This window comes from Castor canadensis, chromosome 15 (genome assembly GCF_047511655.1).
Source record: "Castor canadensis chromosome 15, mCasCan1.hap1v2, whole genome shotgun sequence".
Classification (NCBI taxonomy): domain Eukaryota; kingdom Metazoa; phylum Chordata; class Mammalia; order Rodentia; family Castoridae; genus Castor; species Castor canadensis.
This window is the reverse complement of record NC_133400.1, coordinates 89,532,146-89,555,495: the sequence shown is the minus strand read 5'-3', so window position 1 is coordinate 89,555,495 and position 23,350 is coordinate 89,532,146. Positions and strand designations below refer to the sequence as shown.

Here is a 23,350-nt window from a genome sequence, read left to right as displayed (position 1 = left end):
CCTTCGGCAAGTCTTCATGAGGCTCAGAATTTGCGTTTTTATCAAACCTCTGAAGCAGTTCAGGTGCCAGGTTCTGGGACCACATTTTGAGAATGTCTCCTACAGTTCAGGGGAACTAAAGAAGTCACCTTCTCACTTGCAGGACACCCTGACCCCAACTGTTTATTAACATACATTAATTTGCAAAGGGATTTCATTATGATAGTTCCATATATCCTTGTAATGCACTTTAGCCCTGTTCACCACCTTTGTTACTCTTTTTTATCCCTTTCCTCCCTTTTTAAAACAATTTTAATGGGTTTCTTTATTTTATTTTCATACACACAGATAAGGTACTTCACCAGATCCAAATTTAATAAAGACCCAAGAGTATCTCCTTTGTGTGAAAATTAAACTAAGGTGTTAAGGCCCACATTGGGAGGAAGGAAAGAAACACTGAAAATATTTGCAATTTAATCAATGTATAAAATATGCACATGGGGGAAATAACATTTATGATCAGTATGTGTGTTTTCCTCCTTAGGTGCAGGAAAGCAAAAGCATAAACTTTAGGTTTTCATTGTCTCTCAATTAAAAACAAAAAGGCAAAGAATAAAGCCAGATTTCCACTCTGACATAAAAACTATGACAAAAATTTTAAAAAGCACTTCATCTAGAAGTGACCCAGTACATCAATGGACTCCAAACCACACAAAGCTCTCATGTAACAGAGCTGAATGACACTGTAAACAGGAAATATGTGTTTGCTATTAATAGTAACCCATTTAATTTAGTGTGCAGTTTAGTATCTTGACTGATTTGATTTTGTATTTCTTCTAATCACAGGAACTCTACTCATTAAGTATGTAATAGCTTGAAGAGAAAGCATGACATTTTAAATTAACATTCATTTGCACCAGTCATATTTGCATCAGAAACTTAGACCCACTTCCTCATAATCTCTTTCCAGAGCTGCCAAGTCTTCCCTGGCTTCTGAGAACTCCCCTTGTTCCATGCCTTCTGTGATGTACCAGTGCAGAAATGCCTTCTTGGAATACATGAGGTCAAATTTGTGGTCTAGGCGGGCCCAGGCCTCCACGATTGCCGTGGTGTTGCTCAGCATGCAGACAGCCCGCTGGATCCGGGCCAGATCCCCTCTTGGCATCACTGCAGGTGGTTGATGGTTAATGCCCACCTTGAAACCAGTTGGACACCAATCTACAAACTGAACTGAGGTCCGTGACTTCATGGCTGCAATTGCTGCATTTACATCCTTAGGGACCACATCACCTCTGTATAATAGGCAGCAGGCCATGTACTTCCCAAGCTGAGGATTACATTTCACCAGCTGGTTGGAGAACTCGAAGCAGGCAGCAGTGATGTCAAGCACAGAGAGTTGTTCATAGTAGGCTTTCTCAGCAGAGATTATGGGGGCAAAGGCTGTGATAGGGAAATGTATTCTTGGATAAGGGACTAGGTTGGTCTGGAATTCAATTAGGTCCACATTCAAGGGTCCTTCAAACCGAAGGGACGCAGTAATGGAAGATACCACCTGACCTATCAACCTATTGATGCTGCCATAAGAGGGGTGATCGACCCCAAGTTTTTGATGGCAGATGTTATAGATGGCTTCATTGTCCACCATGAAGGTACAGTCTGAGTGCTCTATGGTGGAGTGGGTGGTAAGGATGGAGTTGTAAGGCTCTACTATAGCAGTGGAAATTCTAGGGGATGGATATACAGAGAACTCCAATTTAGTCTTCTTACTGTACTCTAATGAGAGTTGCTCCATTAAGAGCGATGTAAATCCCGATCCAGTGCCTCCTCCAAAGCTTCGGAAAATCAACAATCCCTGAAGTCCACTGCACTGTTCTGCCTAAGGAAAGAAACAGTGGGTTAGATAGTAATGGTAGGATTCTCAAAAACAAAATCAACAGGTTTCAGAAAAGAATAGTTTACCATTATCAGCTCCACAACAAATGTACCTACTCTGAAATACACCTGAATTTGGCCCTCCCCAAGTGGGTGGGAAGTTCTTTATAGTAGAGCATCTCTAACTCAAAAATCTAAAATGCCCCAAAATCTTTTGAGTGTTGACATGATGCCACAAGTGGAAGGCTCCATCCCTCACATGGTGATGAGTTGTGATCAAAACAAAGGCACACTCAAAATATTGAATTAAATTACCTGCAGGCTATGTGCAGGTACATTACCTGCAGGTTATGTTTCACATAAGGTATATGTGAAACATAAATGAATTTTGTGTTTTGACTTGTTTCCCATCTCCAAAATATCTCATTATAAATACGCAAATATTCCAAAACCTGATAAAAATTCAAAACACTTCTGGTCCCAAGCATTTCAGATAATGGATGTTCAACCTGTATAAACACAGCAAAAATATTCAACTGCCCTTTCCTTGTCCTTTGTGGATGTATCTGTATGTGATCTGAAGCACGGATTTATCAATAATAAAGAAAAGAAAATGTTGAAAAGAAAAGAGGAATGTTGTAGCATTCCTCTCACAGCAGATAAAGTGCCTATCACTTAATCTATAATGCTGATATAAAATCATTTTCTTACCTAACAATGATGCTATACCATTTATATGGCAAGGGGGTCTCCAGACTCAGGACCTTATAAAAGAATTAACTTCAGTAAATAGAGTAAATAATATCCAGGTAGGGTGTGCCTCCTGTTACCTTCCCAAGTAATGTTGACTACTGGAAAATGATACATTTTAGAGTGCTTTGGAAGTAGAGACAAGATAAACCTTGCATTAGCAGAAGCCAGAGTAAATGATGGCACCCACTAAGTATGAAGGATTCCATCACCTTCCTACATAATGAGGGGTAATCAAAGCCAGTAATAGAACCCTTTCCCAGCTCCGAGCACACACATGGAAGACCAGGGTGAGAAGGTTGGGTAGCAATGGTGGTAGTGGTAGATAATGTTGCAGAGTCACAAGTACCCATGCACACCCTGGGTGTAGAGGAAGAGGAGCCACTTGCCAGCTTTCGGATCCTCTCTAGCACAAGATCGATGATCTCTGACCCCACAGAATAGTGACCTCTTGCATAGTTGTTTGCAGCATCCTCCTTTCCACTAACAAGCTGCTCTGGGTGGAAGAGTGAATGGTACTTCCCCATGCGGATCCCATCTGCAGAGGTACAGAAGAGATCAGTGCATGCATTCAGTTCCTCTGTTGTCCCATTGCTAATTATCAAATCATCACTAATTCCTTAATTTTTAACCTTTCACAATATCTAGCAGAGTAATACTGAATTTGTATATAGGCATCTTGGTCTGACACTTCTTAACTTCATTCTCTCAATAAAACTTTTTAATCTTTTCATTAACATTGACGTCGATCAACTTTTGCTCATCAGTTTGTTACTTACTCCGGCTTTGCTCTGATAAAGAAATTAACTCCAATTTAGTATAAACAGACTTTATTTTTTTCTAATATGGGCAGACTGTATTTTCTAAAGATGGCCATGAAAAATATTTGCCATTGCATGTAGGCATCAAGAATCTTATCATTCTTGCATTAAAAGGTAAGATTCATATATCCTCTCTTGTAGGTTTTTGTGACTACCTCAAATCATTGAGAATTGACATGGTACTATGTGACTTTTTGGACTGGGTTATAGAAATGCCATGGATTTATGCTTTGTTCTCATGGGGTGCTTACCCTTGGAACACAGCCATCATGCCATGAGGAAGCCAAAGCATCCCACAGACAGAACATCTCAAGGGAAGCCAAGGCCCCACCTGTATAACCGGCCTGTCTCAGCCAACAGCCAGCACCAACTTGGCAGCTATGTGAGTGAGCCACTATCAAAGTGGACCTCCTAGCTCCCACATGGACCTTCATATCTGGTACCATCTCAGAAAGATGTTATCCCTTCTGAGCCCTACCCAAATTGCAGATTCATGAACAAAATAGCAATTGTTATTGTTTGTCATGCTAGTCACCCAAAATGGGCTATTGCATGAGGCTGTAAGTCTGGAAAAGATCCATGTGATCTTGTTCAGATAGATTATTCCAATCTCATAACCCCATCTACTTGCTTGTTTATTTTGATTGCAGACCCAATTAAGACATTAGAATGCAAAACTTACATTACCTATAATAGTTGGTTCTAAGTCCATGAAGAGTGCTCTGGGCACATGCTTCCCAGCTCTTGTCTCACAAAAGAAGGTATCAAAGGATGCATTCTTATGTTCTGTTTGAGCATTTTCCACCTGATCCTGTTTACAGTCAAGAATAACACCATCTGGCTGGATTCCATGTTCCAAGCAGTAGAGTTCCCAACAAGCATCACCAATCTGGACACCAGCTTGACCAATGTGAATGGAAAGGCACTCCCTCTGAAATAAATCATTGTGAGTTAGAACTGAACAGACTTAGTTCAGTTGTTTAGAAAACATGAGCAGTATTATTCAGCGCTTCTGGTTGTAAATGACAGAGACCAAGCTAGCTTAAGCCTACAAGAGAAATTTATTATAAAGATAATCAAAAGAGTCCCATGGAAGCCAAAAATCAGAGTAGGGCTAACCTGTAAGGACAATTGAACCGAGGATTCAAATTCAAATTTTCATTTAAAAAGTTTCTTTCAACAACATAAATGAAGCACCTATTGGGTATTAGGCTAAGAACTGAGTTGAGACTACATATATGGCCTTGTATAATCTACATCTCTGTGTCTCTATATGTGTGTGTAGGTGTGGTATGTGGGTGATTGTATCAGGCAACTCACCCAGGAAAAATTTAGCTAGTTATTGGAAAGGAATAAATCCAAAGTCAATGTATAACCTTGTCGAATATTAGAACTTATTATTAATAAGTTAAAGATATTACCTTTTAAAATAGATACTTACTGATTAAAATTTATATATTCTATTTGCATGTGCTTTACATAGGAAGAATATTCTAAGCATACAAGCAATGGAAAATGTACCAAGGAAAAATTTAATAGACTTAATAACCCCAAATCTAAAACCTCTATACTATAACAAATAAATTAACATGTATAAAAATTTATTATATAATGAACTGTATAGAAATTTATTATATATATAAATATCAGCATTATTTTAAAATCACTTGAGACATTCACTGGATATATAGGCAAATGGCATAAATAAGTTAATTACAAAAGAAACTGAAATGCAATGACTCAGGCACAAAGTCATTCATAGCATTATAATTTATAACAGTAAAAACCAAGAACCATTCTACTTAATCCACTTAACCATTAATCTACTGTTGGATTTATTTAAAGGGCTGTATTTCAATCCTAGGGCATTATATAATCCCTAAATATTTACCAAAGAAAAAAGAGAGAGAGAGAGATGATGTGGACAATGCTTGTACTAAAACACTAAGCAAAAGCATGGAGGATGTGCAATTGTACATATAACATTTTGTCAAATACATTTAAAACAGGCATAGGGAAATCTAAAAGAAAATGCCTTGAGATACTAATTGTAATTATATGTGAGTAGTAAGTAAATTTTTTCTTCTCTAAACTTCATTATTTTCTTCTATACTCATCACAGCTTGCATTCCAACTCCACTTTTACTTTTTTTTATTTTTGCATCACTGGGGTTTGAACTCAGGGTTTGCTAGGCAGGTGTTCTATCACTTCAGCCACAGCTCCAATCCTGTTTACTCTCGTTATTTTGGATATGGAGTCCTGCTTTTTGCCCAAGATCCTTCTATTTTACACTTCCTGCCACAATTAGGATGACAGGCACATGCCACCATGCCCATTTTTTTCCATTGAGATAGGCTCTCGCAAACTTTTTTGCCCAGGCTAGTCTGGAACTGATCCTCCCAATTTTAACCTCCCAAGTAGCTAGGATTATAGGCATGTGCCATCTTCCCACAGCTAAAAATCCTTTTTTTAAAAAAAAACTCAAACGACTTTTTAAATAATTCATACAGACTCCAGTATCTACTTTTAAGAAAGAGAAAAAAAAGTTTAAAATCTAGAAATCTAAAGTGACTGTTCTGTCTGATTTTAATACTATTGTACTTTGATTGCCAGTGCTCATGGAACAAGACTGTGAAGGAGTCATAAAGTGAGGAGTCAGTCTTCAGCACGATCAAGCCCTTAAGATGTTGGACCTGGTAAGCTGAGGGGCAGCCTGTGTTTGTCCCTACATGCACTCTCTCAAAGCCTGAGATTCAACTACGGAAAAACCTCAGACCTTCCTTCCAATCACTGACTCATGGTCCACAGCAACCACTGCTCACAGGGAGACAAGAAGAGAACTCTGACTAACCACACCCTCGCAGCTGGACTTGGACTCTGTTTGTGACCAGTACCATCAAGCCCTGACCTTTGTCTCTTGTGATTTACAAGGTATAATGCAGCCTAGTTCACTTTATGAGAAATTCAAGTCCAGTATTTAGTGTAACTTCCATCTTGTTTCTTCTTTGTGTAGCTGTCAGTCTTTCATGACAAAGGCTGTGAACTTAACTTCAAAAGCATTTTGCTTAAGACCGACTAAAATTCTTACCTCTGTGGTATATAAAAATCAAAACAATACATTCCACTTTAAACAGGCTTCAAATACCCTTACCTGCAAAGCAGTTTCATTCCTCTTCCCTCCTGCCAGACTTTAAACGCTGTAACTGCATTAGGTACGTAATCAGATCAAAACTTTGTGCCCTAAATTTAAGTTAAAATTTAAAAAATAGAGGGGAGTAGTCACTATTTCTACATTATTAAATCCTCTTTTTTATTATTGTTGTACTGGGGGTACATTGTGGTATTTACAGTTCTTACAATAGTTGGGTTCACCCCCTCCATAATCTGTAGAGTTTATGTGTAGATTTCTCTCACTAGCTCCCTTCCCCAGCAATCCATCATCCTGTACTGGACTCTGTTGAGATGTTTTATTTGTTTACAATATTCACAGTAAAAATAATCACCAATAGGGTTGGAGGTGTGGCTCGAGTGGTGGAGTGCCTGCTTTGCAAGCTCAAAGCCCTGAGTTCAAACCCCAGTCCCACCAAAAAAATAAACAAATAAAGCCCACCATTTATGGCTGGCAAAGTGGCTCAAGTGGTAGAGTGCCTGCCTAGCAAGCATGAGACTCTGAGTTCAAATCCCAGTACCACAAGAAAAATAATAATCACCAATAAAAAATAAATTTCTGTTCTTCATCAGGTTCAGATAGCAGAGTAATACTGTTCTTTCTTAACTCAGCAGAAATAACTTGTCCCACCAACCCCCCTCTTTTACTTTAGGAATTGCTGAGTTTATAATATAACTGCATCCAAGGATGTTAAAGACTAGTTTCATCTTCTTCTCTTAGCCTCTCCCTGCTTTCCAAACTCTCTGGTAAAATATTAGTCACACTATAAAATAGCGTAAGATTATAACATGTTCACTAAATAGCCACATTTTATCAGTGATAGCACACTAATAAAATACAGCTACAAAACTTATTTGAATTTCTACACAGGTATACTTTGTGTTAAAAGTTTAATATCAAAATCACTGTAGATTCATATGCAATTCTAAGAAATGATGCAAAATGATCCCATGTACCCTTTACCCATTTGCCCTCAGTGGAATTATCTTGCAAGATCATAGCACACCACACCCAGATTGCTGACATTGATAGAGTTAAGAAAGCAAATATTCATTCCACAATATTCTTCATGTTGGAAGACATAATTCTTAGAAAAACAAACATTCTTAAAATGCTAAGGAGAGAGTCCAATAGGGCAAGACAATTAAAGTAGAAAAGGAAGTTTGAAAAGTTGCTTCCATTGAAGAATTTAAAAATTCTAAGATATTAATGATTGCAGTTACTTGCACAGCAGCAATTAATAGTGAAGTGAGTCTTAAAAAGTGGCCCCCAAACAGAATTATTTTAAGTAACTATATTCATTATCATAAAAAACTAAAGACAGAACAAAGAAAATGCCCTTTACCCTGCCATGCATTCATGGCCTAAAGCAATAGAAGCCCAGGTCTGAAGTCCCCAGAAACTCCAAAATTATAGATAAAAGTAAAACGATTGATTTCTATAGAAAACAGCACAGACGTTCAAAATTAAACACAAAACCTAAAATGAAGGTGAAGTTCTGGCTTTAGTATTCCAAGTAAAGGTAGTGAAGGACTGCAAATCAACTAAGCTTTATCTTAAAATAAATAGATTGACTTTTAGCCAAATCTGCTTCTAAATTGTCCACATGGATCTTGAAAGAAACAAATGTATCTTTTTTTTCAAAAATATTTTTTCTTGAATTAAGAATTTGTTAAGAATTTTTAGTGGCAGTAAAGGCCTAAATATGATGAGTAAAACTTGCTACCACCCCAAATCAAGTGTCACCGAAGCACACTTACCATGCTGATCTGACGGTGCCCACACTGCTCTGTGGTGATATTGAGGAGCAATCACTGCCAGCCCAGCTTTATTACTGGGCCCGGAAGTGACTCTACCTGCTTCACTTAAAGCAGTACAGTCCCTTTTCAATTTTTCTGTTCTCTAGTTTCAAAGTAGTAGTGTTGGGCCTAGATAAGCTGTGATAAAGTTTGTGCCAACTACATGTACATTAATGAGTTTATCCAAATCTTTTTCCAATATACACCTATGCTGAAAATAACAAATGTCTTTTAAAGATTCTCCTCTTAAGAATTTATTAAGGATTGTAGATGTAGCTCAAGAGGTACAGAGCACGCCTAGCATGCATACGATATCTATCTCTGTGCTGGATATCTAGCACCAGATTTTATATACATATATGCACAGCAAACTTTAACTGATTTCCTCAAATGCTTACCTGAAGGATATGTTAAGGGAGGGGAATGATATGCATGGAGTTGAGAAAACAAGGATTTAGAGAACATTTGTGATGTATTCCATCTGTCCTAAACAGAATAAGACAGTGGATTTGGATGCAAGGACATTTAGACAAAATTGATTTCTTATAGGTTCATGGGATTTCAGCATTCCTTTCCAAGTCTTGAATGACCAACCTTCAATATATAGTCCACTTTCTTTTGTTCTGCTTCTTTGTTGCCCAGTAATTTCCTGCTTAAAATGTGTCATCTATTCCCTATTTCGTATGCCAGCATTTAGCACAGGGTCTAGCATATTATTGTAGGTATTCAATAAATACTTGTAAATATTTGAACAAAATAAGTCCTCAAGTGAACAAAAATTGGTTGTCCTACTAAAAACAACAGTGTTCTTATCACTGTAAAGTACCTCCCACTAAATCCTCACACCAACACCTTCTAGTACCTATTACTTTGACAGTGATTATTACAAGTTCCTGAAGGACTGACCACCTCTGTTGACACTATCACAACCAGTTTCAGGATCTGCAGAGCTGAGGACAAACTGACTTCCAACTATCTCACCTGTTTCTGTGGATAAAAATGTGGTTTCATCCAAACATCTGCATTGTACAAAGCGCTGTCTGGATAGAGATCAAGTGCCTGGATCACAGTTCTGTATTCTTACACTGCAACAACTAATACTCTCTCCTTTAGTTTCTTTGGAGTGAGTGTGAGGTGGAATAGAGGTAACTGTTACTGAAGGGCATCTTACTCTCTAATCTCTTATTCTTTTTTAAACTAAAACTTTTTTTTCATTTTGTTGTAAAGGTAATATAAGTTCAGTATCTCACTGTCATATAAAAATTATTAAATACAAGAAAGTAAAAATAAAAATGTTTAAATGTCCAAAGTCTGACCACTTGGAGGCATTTTAATATATCAATTTCACCTTTCTCCTCTGTATAATCTCTTGTAATTCATAACTGAATATATTCAATATACCACAATATTCTTTTTTTTTTTTTTTTTTTATGGAACTGGGGTTTGAGCTCAGGACTTCCCACTTTCCAAGCAGGCACTTTACAGCTTGGGCCACACTCCTGTCCATTTTGCTCTGGTTATTTTGGAGATGGAGTCTCGGGAACTATTTGCCCAGGCTGGCCTTGAATCAGTTTTTCTAGTAATTAGGATTATAGCCATGAGCCATCTGCACCTGGCTTCTATGTTTTTACTTAAAATTACAATATATTATTCTAATACACACTTCACGGTTTATTTTTTTATTGACTGAAGATATTCTTCCCAGTAGATGAGCTGCAATTTGTGATTTCTCGATCAATATTTATTTAGATTGTCTTTAGTTTTTCTGTTACAAGCAACAATATCATCAGTATCTTCATGTACATATCCTCATGTACAAATGTCCAGAAATGGAATAATAGTGACTAAGGAAGACTATTTTTAAAGTCTTTGACACATATAATGCAATATTTAACATCAAAGAATGTGTTCATTTGTTCAGCAAACGAATGGACTTAAAAAGGTCCATTTATTTTATGCTGTGCCTTTTGCTGCTTTCCTACAAGCATCTGACAAAGCAACTTCGATTCTATTTTGATAAGCAAAAACCGGCTCCTACTTATTGGAAGACAGGAGGACTCATAACCAGATTTCACTGGTTCCCTAGAGACAACCCTGAGAACAAAGCTCCATGATCATCGATAATTGGGGATATATTTCACATAATATAGTGCTTAATGATCCATAATTAAGCCTCAGTTCAGTTCATTACTTTTAATTCCTCTCTCCCCCAAAACTAAGTAAGATCTAGTGATCTAAAGCACTTCCAGTTCATTCGCCTTGGTTTTCAGTGAAATTCCTAGTAAACAGAGAAAAAGTACTAGGCCTTGGGAGATTCGTGGACGGAGTCAGAATTAAACCCAAGTATTTGTAATTCCCATCGTACTATTCCCCTCCATTCCCCAGGATACTTAAGGTCAGTGGTAGCCTGGAGAGGGGCGGGACTCCACGTCTCCCAGCAACCTCCCCCTGCTCCCTGATTGGCTAATCGCTACGCAGCCGCCATTTTCAAATCCCCGGATGATGGTGGCGGCTTTGCCTCTTTGCTAGCAGGCGCTTGCTGCCTGGCAGAAAGCTGGCGGGCACCGTGCCCGTGACTGTCGGTCTCCCGGGCACTCGGCCACCGCCCCGGCCCCTCCCCCACGATATGGAGCCAGAGCTGGCGGCTCAGAAGCAGCCTCGGCCGCGGAGGCGAAGCCGCCGGGTTTCTGGGCTCAGCGCGGATGGCGGCGCGGGTCCTGCGGTGGACACACCCGGGCCGGGGGCGGACGGGAGGTGAGTGCGGGGTCGGGGTGAGGGCACGGGCCGGGGTCGGGGGGAGCCGGGGGTCAGGGGCCGGAGTCGCGGCCCCGGCCCGGAGCTGGCGCCCCTGCGGAAGCCGGGCAGTGGGAAGGGCGGGCCTGTTGACGGTCTCCGCCCGACGCCTCCCGCTCGGGCTTAGGAAACGCCGCTCGGGCTGAGTCCCCGTCGCCCCACAGTTTGTGGCTGCGGATGCTCTGGCCGAAACTGGCATGTTGCGGGTGGGGAGCAGAGGAATGGGCGCGGGAGCAGGCACTGGACTTGCAGTCTGGAAGCCAGCGCTTGCATGAGACGTTTTTCGGAGGTCAGAGATGGCCTCTGCGAACTCGGCTTCAGGCTCCCTGAGAAAAGAGATCAGAGGACGGTCCCCGGCTGTTCAGTTGTCTGCATGTTTCACTTTCTGCGGGTCTGAAAAGGAAAAGTACCAAAGGCTGTTTTCCATTGCATTGTTGGAGGTGGTTCCAGTTACAAGTTGTGTGACCTGTCAAGTTCCTTTAACATCTCTAAGGCTATATCCTGGTCTGTGAATAACCACTAACAGTTCCTGCTTCCTATAAGGGCATCCCGAAATTCAGTGAGATACGAATGTTAAAATGCTTAGCATGTGACACAGAAAGCGCTCAATACGTGTAAGCTGTTACCTGTCAGTTTTTATAAGAAAAGTGATTCCATTTCTCCTGCATCCTTTCGGCAGTCTCTGTGGTCCACTCAACATTATTTTAAACTATAGTCCTTTGCATAGCCCACATTCCACTTAAGCCTGGATATGGCAATACCTTCTGGAGAAATAAGAAAATACCTTACTTTCATCAACAAGGTATTTATTAAACCCACTGTAAGCTACTCTGCAGAAAGCTAGACTTTTTCATTCGGTGCTGATTTTTATTAGTTGGAAGTTTAAGGTAATCCTTACTTGAATATACTTTTCTGAAACCTCTATACCAATTATACCCTGTGTTTAAGAGGTGGTGAAAGAGGAGAGAGAAAGAAGTCATCCCTGACAATGAGAAATGGAAGAACCAGGGAAGAATTGTTATGGGAGAAGGAAAATAGAAATTTCAAAAGGATCCAATGGAGGCAGTGTTAAATGCATTCTACATTCATTCAGTAATATTGTTGGGCACCTGCCCTGCTATCAGACATAGTTGTACATAGTAAGAATTCTGGTGAGCAAAACCAGATGAAGTCTTTGTTCTTACAAAACTTAAATTCTGTTGGTGGAAAAGAACAATAGTCAGATAAGCACATAAAATATCAGGTGTCACATTTTGAAGTGAATTAAGGCAAGATAAGAAGGATAGAGATGGTGCCTGTTTTTAAAAGAGCATAAGGAAAGTCTCTGATGCTAACAGTGAAGTTGGAACAGAGACCTGAAGGGAGGAAGGAACTAAAACCATATGAATATTTGGGAAAAGATTGTACTAAGCAGAGGAGCAACAAGTGCAGAGACTGAAAGTCGAATAGTATTCTATGTCAAGGCATTTCAAAGAAAACGGGTTGACTAGAAGGGGCTGAAGCAAGGTGGGAAGTGGTAAGAGGTGAGATCAGAGAGATGTCTGGGGCTAGGTCATGTTGCACTTGGTGAACCACTGTAAAGACTCCAGGCTTGATTTAGTGAATTGGGAAATAAGAGGAAATGATGTGGTCTGTACTTGTAAAGGTTCACTCTAGTATGTAGCAAAGGTAGCATAACAAAGACCAATTAGGTGATTATGCAGTTTAAAACAGCATGTACACATTATAGAGGTGGTGAAGAATGTTCATGTTTGGGATATATTTTGAAGGCAGAGCTGGCAGGGCATGCAGATGCATACAATATAGAGTGAAAAGAAATAGGAGTGGGCTGAATACTAGTGGCTCATGCCTGTAATCCCAGCTACTTGGGAGGCTGAGATCAGGAGGATCTCCATTCAAGCCAAAAACTTGAAAAACTGGGCAAAAAGTTAGCAAGACCCCTCAACCAATAGCTGGGAGTAATGGCATGCACCTGTCATCCTAGGTACAGCAGTAAGCACAAAATAGGAGGATTGAGGTCCAGGTTGAATTAGGCAAAAAGTGAGACCCTGTCTCCAAAATAACCTGAGCAGAAAGAACTAGAGGCATGGCTCAAGTGGTAGAGAGCCTGCATAGCAAGCATGAAGCCCTGAGTTCAAATACCAAAAAGAGAAAAAGAAACAGTAATGAAGGGGTGACCCCAGGTTTGGAGCCAAAGCAGTATAAGAATTGGATTCCGTATTATCAGAAAAGAAAGACTAGAGGGGAAGTTTGCTTTGGGATATGAGATGAGATGCCTATTAAAAAAAACACATTGCAAGGCTGGATACAGTGATTCATGCATATAATCCCATCAGCATAAAAGGATTGAGATTCAAGGCCACCCTGGGAAAAATGTTACTGAGACCCTATCTTAAAGAACAACTTAGGCATAGTAGTTCATGCCTGTACTTCCAGCCTCAAGAGAGGTGGAGATAGGAGAATTGAGGTCCAAGGCTGCCATTGCAAAAAGGGATAGGGGCATGGCTCAAGTGGTAGAGCGCTTGCCTAGAAACACAAGGCCCTGAGTTCAAACTGCTTCCTCCCACCCCCAAGAAAATGGAGACCTTGCAACAATTTTTTTCTATTCTTCTTTAAATTAAGATACACATTCAGATGAGAGTGCATGAGTCATATATGTTTAGGTCAGTGGAATTTCACAAAGTGAACCCACCTGTGAGACACAGAATATTTAGAATAGAGATGGTCCCAAACTTATGACTCATCTTGCAGTTTTTCAACTTTACAGTGGTACCAAACAATATGCATTCAATAGAAATCATACTTCAAATTTTGAATTTTGTTCTTTTCCCAAACTAGTGATGTACGATACTCAATGCTAAGCAAGTCCAAGTTCCCAGTCAGCTGTACGGTCATGATGGTAAACAACTGATAGTGCAGTGTTCTATATTGCTAGTGTTTTTTGGATACAGGTATTCAATAAATTATATGAGAAATTTAACACTTTATAATAATTTTATCAAACTAGTTCCGAACATGTTAAAGTAGGCTAAGCTTTGATGTTCAGTAGGTTAGGCATATTTAAATGCATTACAGTATTTTCAAGCCTTCCTAACAGGGTTTATTGGGCCCTAGCCCTTCATAATCTAGGGAACATCAGAAAGTACCAGTGAGTACCAGACACTAGGAATGGAAAAAAGTCTAGTGGCTTATAATTTAGTAAGGAAGAAAAATAAGCAAGTTAGCTATATAGTGGTATACACAGAATAGCATGGATGCAAGTAAAAGGAAAACCATCCTGACTGGAAAGAACAGGGAATAATTCCCTATTTAATCCCTGAGTCTGGGGGACCTGTTTAGAAATCACATGTAGATGAGTGATTTCACATAGGGAAGAAACAGATAAAAAGGCCCTGAAGGAAACAGGCTTGGTGAGTTTTGGGTATCCTAAATAGTTCACTAGACTAGGAGTCTCAGGGGTAGGATCCACATTATAAAGGGGACTTGTCTGCCATGAGAAATGAGGGGAAATACTGAAAGACTTTAAACAAGCATGATCGTATTTGCAATTTTAAAAGGTCACTTTTTCTGCCATGAGATAAATAACATTTGGGGTTACTCTTTAAATCATAAGAAATTATTCCTCCCCAAAAGAATTCATATACATAAAATTTCAGGAGATTTGTGGTTTCCTGGAGCCCAACTTTGTGTACTAAATTAAAAATCCCAAGCATAGATGATGGGTCTGGGAAAAACAGTCTGCCATAGCCTAGATGAAAAGTGATGAGTGCCTGAACCTGATACCTGACAGTGTGCAGAACAGAACACCTTGAGTGGATTACACTTTAAGGAAAATAACACTGAAACAGAGGCAAGAAAGAAAGAATAATAGAAGGGGTAAAGTATGACAACATAGTGTTAATGACAGAACAAGAAACAATTACTTAAGCATGATACCAGAACCGGAAATAATAAGGAAAAAGATTGATATATATGACTATATAAATGTTGAAAAACTTCCATGTAAAACTGACTATAAACGAATTTGAAGGACAACACAAAAAAAAAAAAGTATTACTGTCTTTAAACAAAACCAGTGGATCACATACTATAGTTTACTCATTTGGTCTGCAATTCAGTGATTTTTGTTTATGCACTCGTGATGATGTGCAGCCATCACCACAGCCAATTTTAGAACATTTTCATTACCTCAAGAAGAAGACTTAATCCTTCAGTTGTTGTTTCTCTCCCAGCACATACCCCTTTTTCCTTTCTCCTTCAGCACCCACCCCTTCCTGTTCTGGACTTTACATATAAATGGAATCATATAATCTGGCCATTTTTGGCAGGCCATCTTTTCCTAATTTAATTGGGCTGTCTTATTAAATTATACAAGTTATTCTAGATATAAGATCCTTATCAAATATATGATTTGCATATATTTTCTCCTGTATGTTTTTTCACTTTTGTGAAGTCCATTGAATCACAAAAGTTTTGTAGTTTGACATAGTCCCATTTGTTTATCTTTGCTGTTGTCCCTGCTTTTGGGTCATATCCGAGAATCAGCACCAAATCTAGTGTCATGAAGGTTTTCCCCATCTGCTAAAGAGTTTTATGGTTCTAGCTTTTACACTTAGGTTTTTAATCCATTTTGAGTTACTTTTTGTATATGATGTGAGGTAGTTTTTCATTATTATGAATTCAGTCTCTTCAAATACTCTAGTCATTTTCTGTAGTTTATGTCTCTTCAACAATTTGTTGGGCTGGGTTCATGGCTCAAGATTGAGTGCTTGCCTAGTATGCACAAGGCCCTTGGTTCAATCCCCAGTACTGGAAGGAAAAAAAAAAAAAGTACCCACTTAATCAAAATTATTTAATTTATTGCTGTACAATTGTTCATAGTTACCTTTGTAATCCTTTTTGTTATGTCAGTAGGAATATCTCCTCTTTTATTTATGATTATAGTAATTTAGTCTATCTTTTTTATCTTAGTCTACTTAAAGGTTTGTCAATTTTGATCTTCCAAACAGTCAGTCTTTGGCTACACTGATTTTCTAGTCTCTTTCATTTCCAACTTACATTTTCAGTGCCAGTAGGTTTCTCAGGATGTAACCCCATTGTAAATTGAGGCACATCTGCAGTTTATAACGAGGCTGAGGTACTTCCTTTAGTTGCACTACTGGTGTGTGAGACTCACAACTTGCTTACTTCAGCAGCTGCATTTCACTATTGTCATATTCTTGTTTTCACATAGAAAGAATTTTTTTTAACAGATCTAAAAGGCATCCTGGTTTCCAATTACACTTTGTCAAACCTTGGATGCCCTTATGTTTCAAGTCTTATTTCTTACTAATGTTGGTGACATTACGTTGGGTCTCACCATTTAGCCCAGGCTGTCCTCAAACTCATAATCCTCCTACCTTAGCATCCTGGGTGCTACAATAAAAAGCTGTGCACTACCATGCCCAGCCCACTTGATTTTTTAAAATACTACTTTGCTAACTCGTCCTGGTAGTTTTCATTGTAAACCCCTAAATACATATTTTATGATAAGCAAGAATCTTTATAGTTTTGTAGTTTTCCTTTTTAATTGGAAGTGTTCTCTTACGTTGTTTTTATGACTTTTAAGGATATATACACAATGTTTATTACATAATAGGCACTCAATAAATGAAAACTAGCTATTGCTTTTTGTCACTTTTTTAACTTCATTTTATTTTACATTCATTATAATGAAAATACTTTAAAGGTAAATTCTGGTTTTTAAAAGTATATTCTTCCTGTTGGTAATAATAATGTTTGATACATTTTTCCAAAACTGTCCATTGAGTAACTGAATACCTTTCTAGTTTTTGTAATTCCATTTCAGCTTTTATCTGCCATGGGACACACATCAGAATCTCAGAAAGTATAATTTGGTTTAGGAATGAATTAAGGCCAGGTGTGGTACACTCCTGTAATCCCAGCACTTGGGAGGCTGAGACAGGAAGAGCCCGTGTTCCAAGTCAACCTGAGCTACTTAGTGAATTACAGTACAGCCTAAGCTACATCATGGACCTCCGTCCTCACAAAAAAAAAGAATTATTAACCACATGACTGTCTTTTTGAACAGCAGCTTTACCATTCTAATTATGCTTTATACTAAAACTAAATTAGTATGAAAATACATTGTACAGTGGCACATTAAGTAATACAAAAGGAAGTATGTTAAAGGCTAAGAGGAAATCACAGTGGAGTTAAATAAGAAACAATTTAATAAGCCACACTCGGTCCTTAATGTATCAGTTTAATTATTTGGGTGTATGAAAAAATATATGAACAAAAATATTTGGACAAATGGACAGAATTTTTTTTTTCAAGTATAGGGACTGAACCCAGGGCCTTGCACATGCTAAGCAAGTGCTCTACCACTGAGCTAAATTCCAGCCCCAGTAGATATTCTTGAAAAGATCAGGATTACCACTTTTTGTTCTACATTTCAGTCTTTAAACTTCTCCCTCCCCACCCAGTTTGTCCTCTAAAAAGGCAACTTGTAATCTTTATGTTTTATGAAATCATTTTTTCCCATAAGGATTTTAAATAGCTGTTTTGAGTCTGACCTATTTAAAAAAATGAGTATATGTCTTTCCAAGACTAGAAGTTGGGCACTGTTACTCATGTTTTCTGGGCACAATTTGTTTTTCAATTTCTTTTTTCCATAGGTATTCAAAATAAATAGAAATGGAAAAAAATGGCATTAACTATAAATCTGATTGCAGATAGTGCTGGAAAAATTTTGCCATCAAGTTGGAAATATTTTTCCAGTTTGTTAACTTTTTAAGATTCTTAAGCACGATTTTTCTTTTCAGCTTTCAGACATCAAATTCTTTCTGAGGTCAGTATAGTCATTTCTACTGAATAAATAAATTCATGGCTTTGGTTTTATAGATGTCCTTGATATTTGTCTTATACCTAAAAGAAAATAGTTATGAATATATGAAGTGCCACTGTGAATACTACTTTGTAATATATATTTGTGTTAGATTAAAAGTAATCATCTGAGATGATAATTGCTGCCTCTCGGCCCTGCCCCACTGGCGCTCCATTTAATATACAATAGCACTTTCCTAAACAAGTGTTTTGAAAAGTGTGATCTGTGGACTCAGTGTAGGCATGCTATCTTCCTCATAAGCTTTTAACATTTGTTTATAGTACATCTATGTATTGTTTAGTTATAGGAATTATAATTGATTTCAGATGACTTTTTTGTTTAAGCATTTTATCATAAAAAGAATATTGTTCTTTATTGTTGCTGGACTTCTCTGTATGGGTAAGAAAGGATAGGACAGTAAGTTCCTTAAGTTCTTTTTTTCTCTAGAGACCCTCCCCCGCCAAAACAGTTTAAGCTCTGTAAGTACTTGGGGAATATTTGCCTCAAATGTCTTCAGATCTTTCTGTATCTGTGTCCAGTTTCTGTTAGTAGCATCGTATTTCCCCACATTAGGAACCTTAATGTAATGGAACTGGTATAAAGAAGGAAAGGAAAAGTTGTCATTGAACCTTCTCTTCTAATCCCCTTCTCCTTGCTCAAGCTGTATTAGAGCTGCCTCTTAATGGGTCTGGACAGTCTTGCCTTCTTCCATCCCATCCTTCTTGTTCTGCTTAGAATCAAGATTAGGTCCACCCTCTCCAGGTATAGTTCCTGAGGTCTTGTGTGTGTGTGGGGGGGGGGGTTACTTGGACTCAAACTCAGGGCCTTCACCTTGAACCACTCTGCCAGTCCTTTCTGTGACAGCTATTTTTGAGACAGGATCTCGCAAACTATTTGCCTGGGCTAACTGGGCTATCTTCGAACCACTATCCTCCTGATCTCTGCCTCCTGAGTAGCTAGTATTACAGGCATGAGCCACCGGTGCCTGGCCTGAGGTCTTTCATCACGATCTAGTCCTTCCTTGTGTCTTTGGTGCTCAAACCTAAGAAACTACTTGGGATTTCCTGAATATAACTCATTTCACTCCACCTTAATGCTTTGCCACCTTAGTACTTTCTCTTCAGATTTGCTTTTGTACTATTCTTCTATGAAGCCTTTTTGACCTCTTTCCTTATAGTCAATTTTCCTTTGTGTTTTTTGTCAAAATGTAAATAAACTTTGCTTCATACTTAACTTAGAAACTACAAAAGCCCTTGCTTTTGATTTAAACTATTACATTTTTGAGGAGTGACCACAGGCTATGGTGTTTCTGTAATTTATGGTGAACAAAGACCATGAGGGTCAAGGTAAGAGTCCAAATTTACAAATAGACAATGACCCAAGAAGCTAAATAATTTCTGTAACATTTGGCCTAAATTAACCAAGATTTCATTAGTAACTGTCAACTTCTAATTTTTGTCCTGCTTCCTTCTTAGAGACAACCAGAGAAAGCCAAAGATATGCCTTATCCAGTCACAATAGGCTGCCATACCACCCCACCCCCACACTTGTAGTCAGCCCACTGACATCCTCCCCATGATGACACCCTCTAATCAGGTCATACTTGAGCCTCCCTTTTTTCTGTTATAAAGCTTGACACTTATCTACCTGCTTTTCAGTCTCTACCAAAATGCAAGTGATGATAGCTAATTAATTCCCTTTCTCATTTGGTTGCTCCTCATTTCTACAGGAGAAAAAAATCTCTGTTCTGCATTTCTTTACATCTGAAATGATTGAACAATAAGTAAAGTAACAAGCTGCCTTGATCTCTTGTTCTAGTTGTATTCTGTGATTTCATGCATATTTTATAAATATAGAAATTTACATTTTATAAACAAAGAAATTTGTACTTTAGAAAGATAGCAATAGATTTTGTCATAGGATTCTCTTGCTTTATTTCTTTACATTGAAAGGGAAAAAAATAAAAGGAAAATCCCTAAAGAACAAAACTGTAGTCAAATTTTAATCCTACTTGAGACCTTTGTCTCAAATGTATTAGTCAAAACTTTTTGTTCTGTTGTTAAATTATAACTTTTAAAATTGATATCAAAAGGGATTACAACATGAATGCAAATAACATGCTTTTGGGGTTTTTTCCCCCCTTGTTGGAGTGTGGTTTGAATTTTTATTTATTTATTTATTCATATGTGCATAGATTGTTTGGGCCACTTCTCCCCCTGCCCTCCACCCCTTCCCTTTCCCCCTGACCTCTCTCACTTCCAGGCAGAACCCACTCTGCCCTCTTCTCCAATTTTGTTGAAGAGAAGACATAAGCAATAATAAGAAAGACATAGCGTTTTTGCTAGTTGAGATAAGGATAGCTAAACAGAGATTCCTAGCATTGCTTCCATGCACAAGTGTATTATAGCCCGAATTTATTCATCTCTACCTGACCTCTTCACTACTTCCTGGTCACCTTCCCATATTGACCTCTGTCGTTTTAAGGTTACTGTATTAGCTCCTCTGCAGTGGGCACATAAAACACTTTCAAGTTTTGGGTTTCATACCTTTTCTTATTCCTCTTGTATGTGTTCTCCCTTTAGCATGTGACCCATGTCCAATAATATTACTGCATTTGTTTTAGGTCTAAAGTCCACATATGAGGGAGAACATATGATTTTGGGCCTTCTGAACCTGGCTAACTTTGCTTAAGATGATGTTCTCCAGTTCCATCCATTTCCTTGAGAATGACAAGATTTCATTCTTCTTTATGGCTGAGTAAAATTTCATTGTGTATAAATACCACATTTTCTTAATCCATTCATCAGTAGTGGGGCATCTTGGCTGTTTCCATAACTTGGCTGTTGTGAATAGTGCTGCAGTAAACATGGGTGTGCAGGTGCCTATGGAGTAACCTGAGTCGTATTCCTTTGGGTATATTCCTAGGAGTGGTATTGCTGAATCATATGGCAGATTTATGTTTAATTTTTTAAGAGGCCTCCATATTGTTTTCCAGAGTGGTTGTACCAGCTTACATTCCCACCAACAGTGTATGAGGGTTCCTTTTTCACCACATCCTTGCCAATATTTGTTGTTGGTGGTGTTTTTGATGATAGCTGTTCTAATGAGTTAGGTGGAATTTTAGTGTGGTTTTGATTTGCATTTCCTTTATGGCCAGAGATGGTGAGCATTTTTTCATGTGTTTTTTAGCCATTTGGATTTCTTCTTTCAAAAAACTTCTGTTTAGTTCAGTTGCCCATTTCTTTATTGGTTCATTGATTTTGGGGGAATTTAGTTTTTTGAGCTCCCTATATATTCTGGTTATCAATCCTTTATCTGATGTATAGCTAGCAAATATTTTCTCCCACTCTTGGATGGTCTCTTCAGTTTAGAGACCATTTCTTTTGTCGTGCAGAAGCTTTTTAATTTCATGTAATCCCATTTGTCCATCTTTTCTCTTAGTTGCTGAGCTGCTGGGGTTCTGCTGAGGAAGTCCTTGCCTATACCTATTGCTTCCAGAATATTCCCTGCTCTTTCCTGTACTAACTTCAGAGTTTTGGGTCTGATATTAAGGTCCTTGATCCATTTTGAGTTGATACTAGTACAGGGTGATAAACATGGATCTAGTTTCACTTTTCTGCATGCAGATAACCACTTTTCCCAACAACATTTATTGAAGAGGCTGTTGATTCTCCATCATATGTTTTTGGAGCCTCTTCACAAATTAGGTGAGCGTAGCTGTGTGGATTCATATCTGGGTCCTCTATTCTGTTCCACTGGTCTTCATGTCTGTTTTTATGCCAGTACCATGCTGTTTTTATTGCTATGGCTTTGTAATATAGTTTGAAGTCGGGTATTGTGATACCTCCAGCATTGCTCTTTTTGCTGAGTATTGCCTTGGCTATTCGTGATCTCTTCTGTTTCCAAATGAACTTTAGGGTAGATTTTTCAATCTCTGTGATGAATGTCATTGGCATTTTGATGGGAATTGTGTTAAACATGTGGATTGCTTTTGGTAGTATAGCCATTTTTATTATGTTGATTCTACCAATCCATGAGCACGGGAGATCTTTCCACCTTCTGTAGTCTTCCTCAGTCTCTTTCTTCAGAGGTTTGTAGTTCTCCTTGTAGAGGTCATTCACATCTTTTGTTAAGTTTACTCCTAGGTATTTGATTTTTTTTTTTGAGGCTATTGTAAATGGAATTGTTTTCATATATTCTTTCTTAATTGGTTCACTGTTGGTGTATAGAAAAGCTAATGATTTTTGTAAGTTGATTTTGTATCCTGCCACATTGCTGAAGCTGTTTATGGTGTCTAGGGGGTTTTGGGTAGTTTTTTGGGTCTTTGAGTTACAGGATCATGTCGTCTGCAAATAGGGATATTTTGACAGTTTCTTTACCTATTTGTATTCCTTTTATTTCTTATTCTTGCCTTATTGCTCTGGCTAGGAATTCCAGGACTATGTTGAATAGGAGTGGGGAGAGTGGGCACCCTTGTCTCATTCCTGTTTTTGGGGGAAATGGTTTCAGTTTTTCTTCACTAAGTATGATGTTGGTTATAGGTTTGTCATATATAGCCTTTATAATGTTGAGGTACATTCCTTCTATTCCTACTTTTCTTAGAGCTTTTATCATGAAGTGGTATTGAATCTTATCAAAGGCTTTTTCTGTATCTGTTGAGATAATCAAGTGGTTTGTGTCTTTGCTTCTATTAATGTGCTGTATTACATTTAAAGATTTGTGTGTGTTGAACCACCCCTGCATCCCTGGGATGAAGCCAACTTGGTCGTGGTAAATGATCTTTATGATTGTTGGATTCAGTTTGCCATTATTTTATTGAGCATTTTTGCATCAGTGTGAATACAAATAACATGCTTTTAGTTCTTTGGTTTTTTTTTTCCCCCCTTGGTGGAGTGTGGTTTGAATTGTTTATTAAGAGTATCTTTTTCTTTTTTTTTTTAAATTAGGCTTGAGTCTTAATTTTTACCAAATTTTTTTATCTAAGAAAGTTCACTTGCTGTTTTTTTTTTTTAATTTGGCCTACTGCAGTATATCATATTAGTAGATTTCACGTTATTGAACTGTGTATATGTTCCTAAAATAAACCTTGCTTGGTTTGATACTATTTTTTTTTAAGTAATCTGTTCACTAATTACAAACAGGCTTTTTCACTGTGAAGGCTGAAAATAGCCAAAACCTCTGCTCTACTTTGTGTGGTGTCCGTCTTACTGCTGAGATTGATTGATTAATGGGGCTACTTTACTTAGTTTTCAACTATGGAAAATAGTTTTTTATCTG

At 38.2% G+C, this 23,350-nt stretch overlaps 2 protein-coding genes across 2 annotated transcripts in view; one reads left to right on the top strand and one right to left on the bottom strand.

Annotated features, from left to right (window-relative positions):
* Positions 1-542: 542 nt before the first annotated feature.
* Tubal3 (tubulin alpha like 3) lies at positions 543-8,429 on the bottom strand. The gene is made up of 4 exons (XM_074055429.1): positions 8,353-8,429; positions 4,110-4,353; positions 2,987-3,139; positions 543-1,851 (listed from the first exon to the last, which is right to left on the bottom strand). Exons 1-4 carry the CDS (start codon positions 8,353-8,355, stop codon positions 911-913), a joined length of 1,341 nt encoding a protein of 446 aa, XP_073911530.1. The 5' UTR covers positions 8,356-8,429; the 3' UTR covers positions 543-910.
* Positions 8,430-11,002: 2,573 nt separating this feature from the next.
* Positions 11,003-23,350, top strand: part of Net1 (neuroepithelial cell transforming 1) — a 52,685-nt gene continuing 40,337 nt past the window's right edge. Inside the window, exon 1 of the mRNA XM_074056737.1 lies at positions 11,003-11,145. Within this exon, the coding sequence (XP_073912838.1) occupies positions 11,018-11,145 (128 nt within the window). The 5' untranslated portion in view covers positions 11,003-11,017. The remainder of the gene's footprint in view (positions 11,146-23,350) is intronic.

Excerpts from the sequence above, each read along its gene's own strand:
- Tubal3 (XM_074055429.1), bottom strand. Across the intron at positions 3,140-4,109 it reads CTTAGAACCAACTATTATAG|ATGGGATCCGCATGGGGAAG; the intron begins GTAATGTAAGTT and ends GTACCTCTGCAG. Across the intron at positions 1,852-2,986 it reads GAGGATCCGAAAGCTGGCAA|AACAGTGCAGTGGACTTCAG; the intron begins GTGGCTCCTCTT and ends TTCCTTAGGCAG.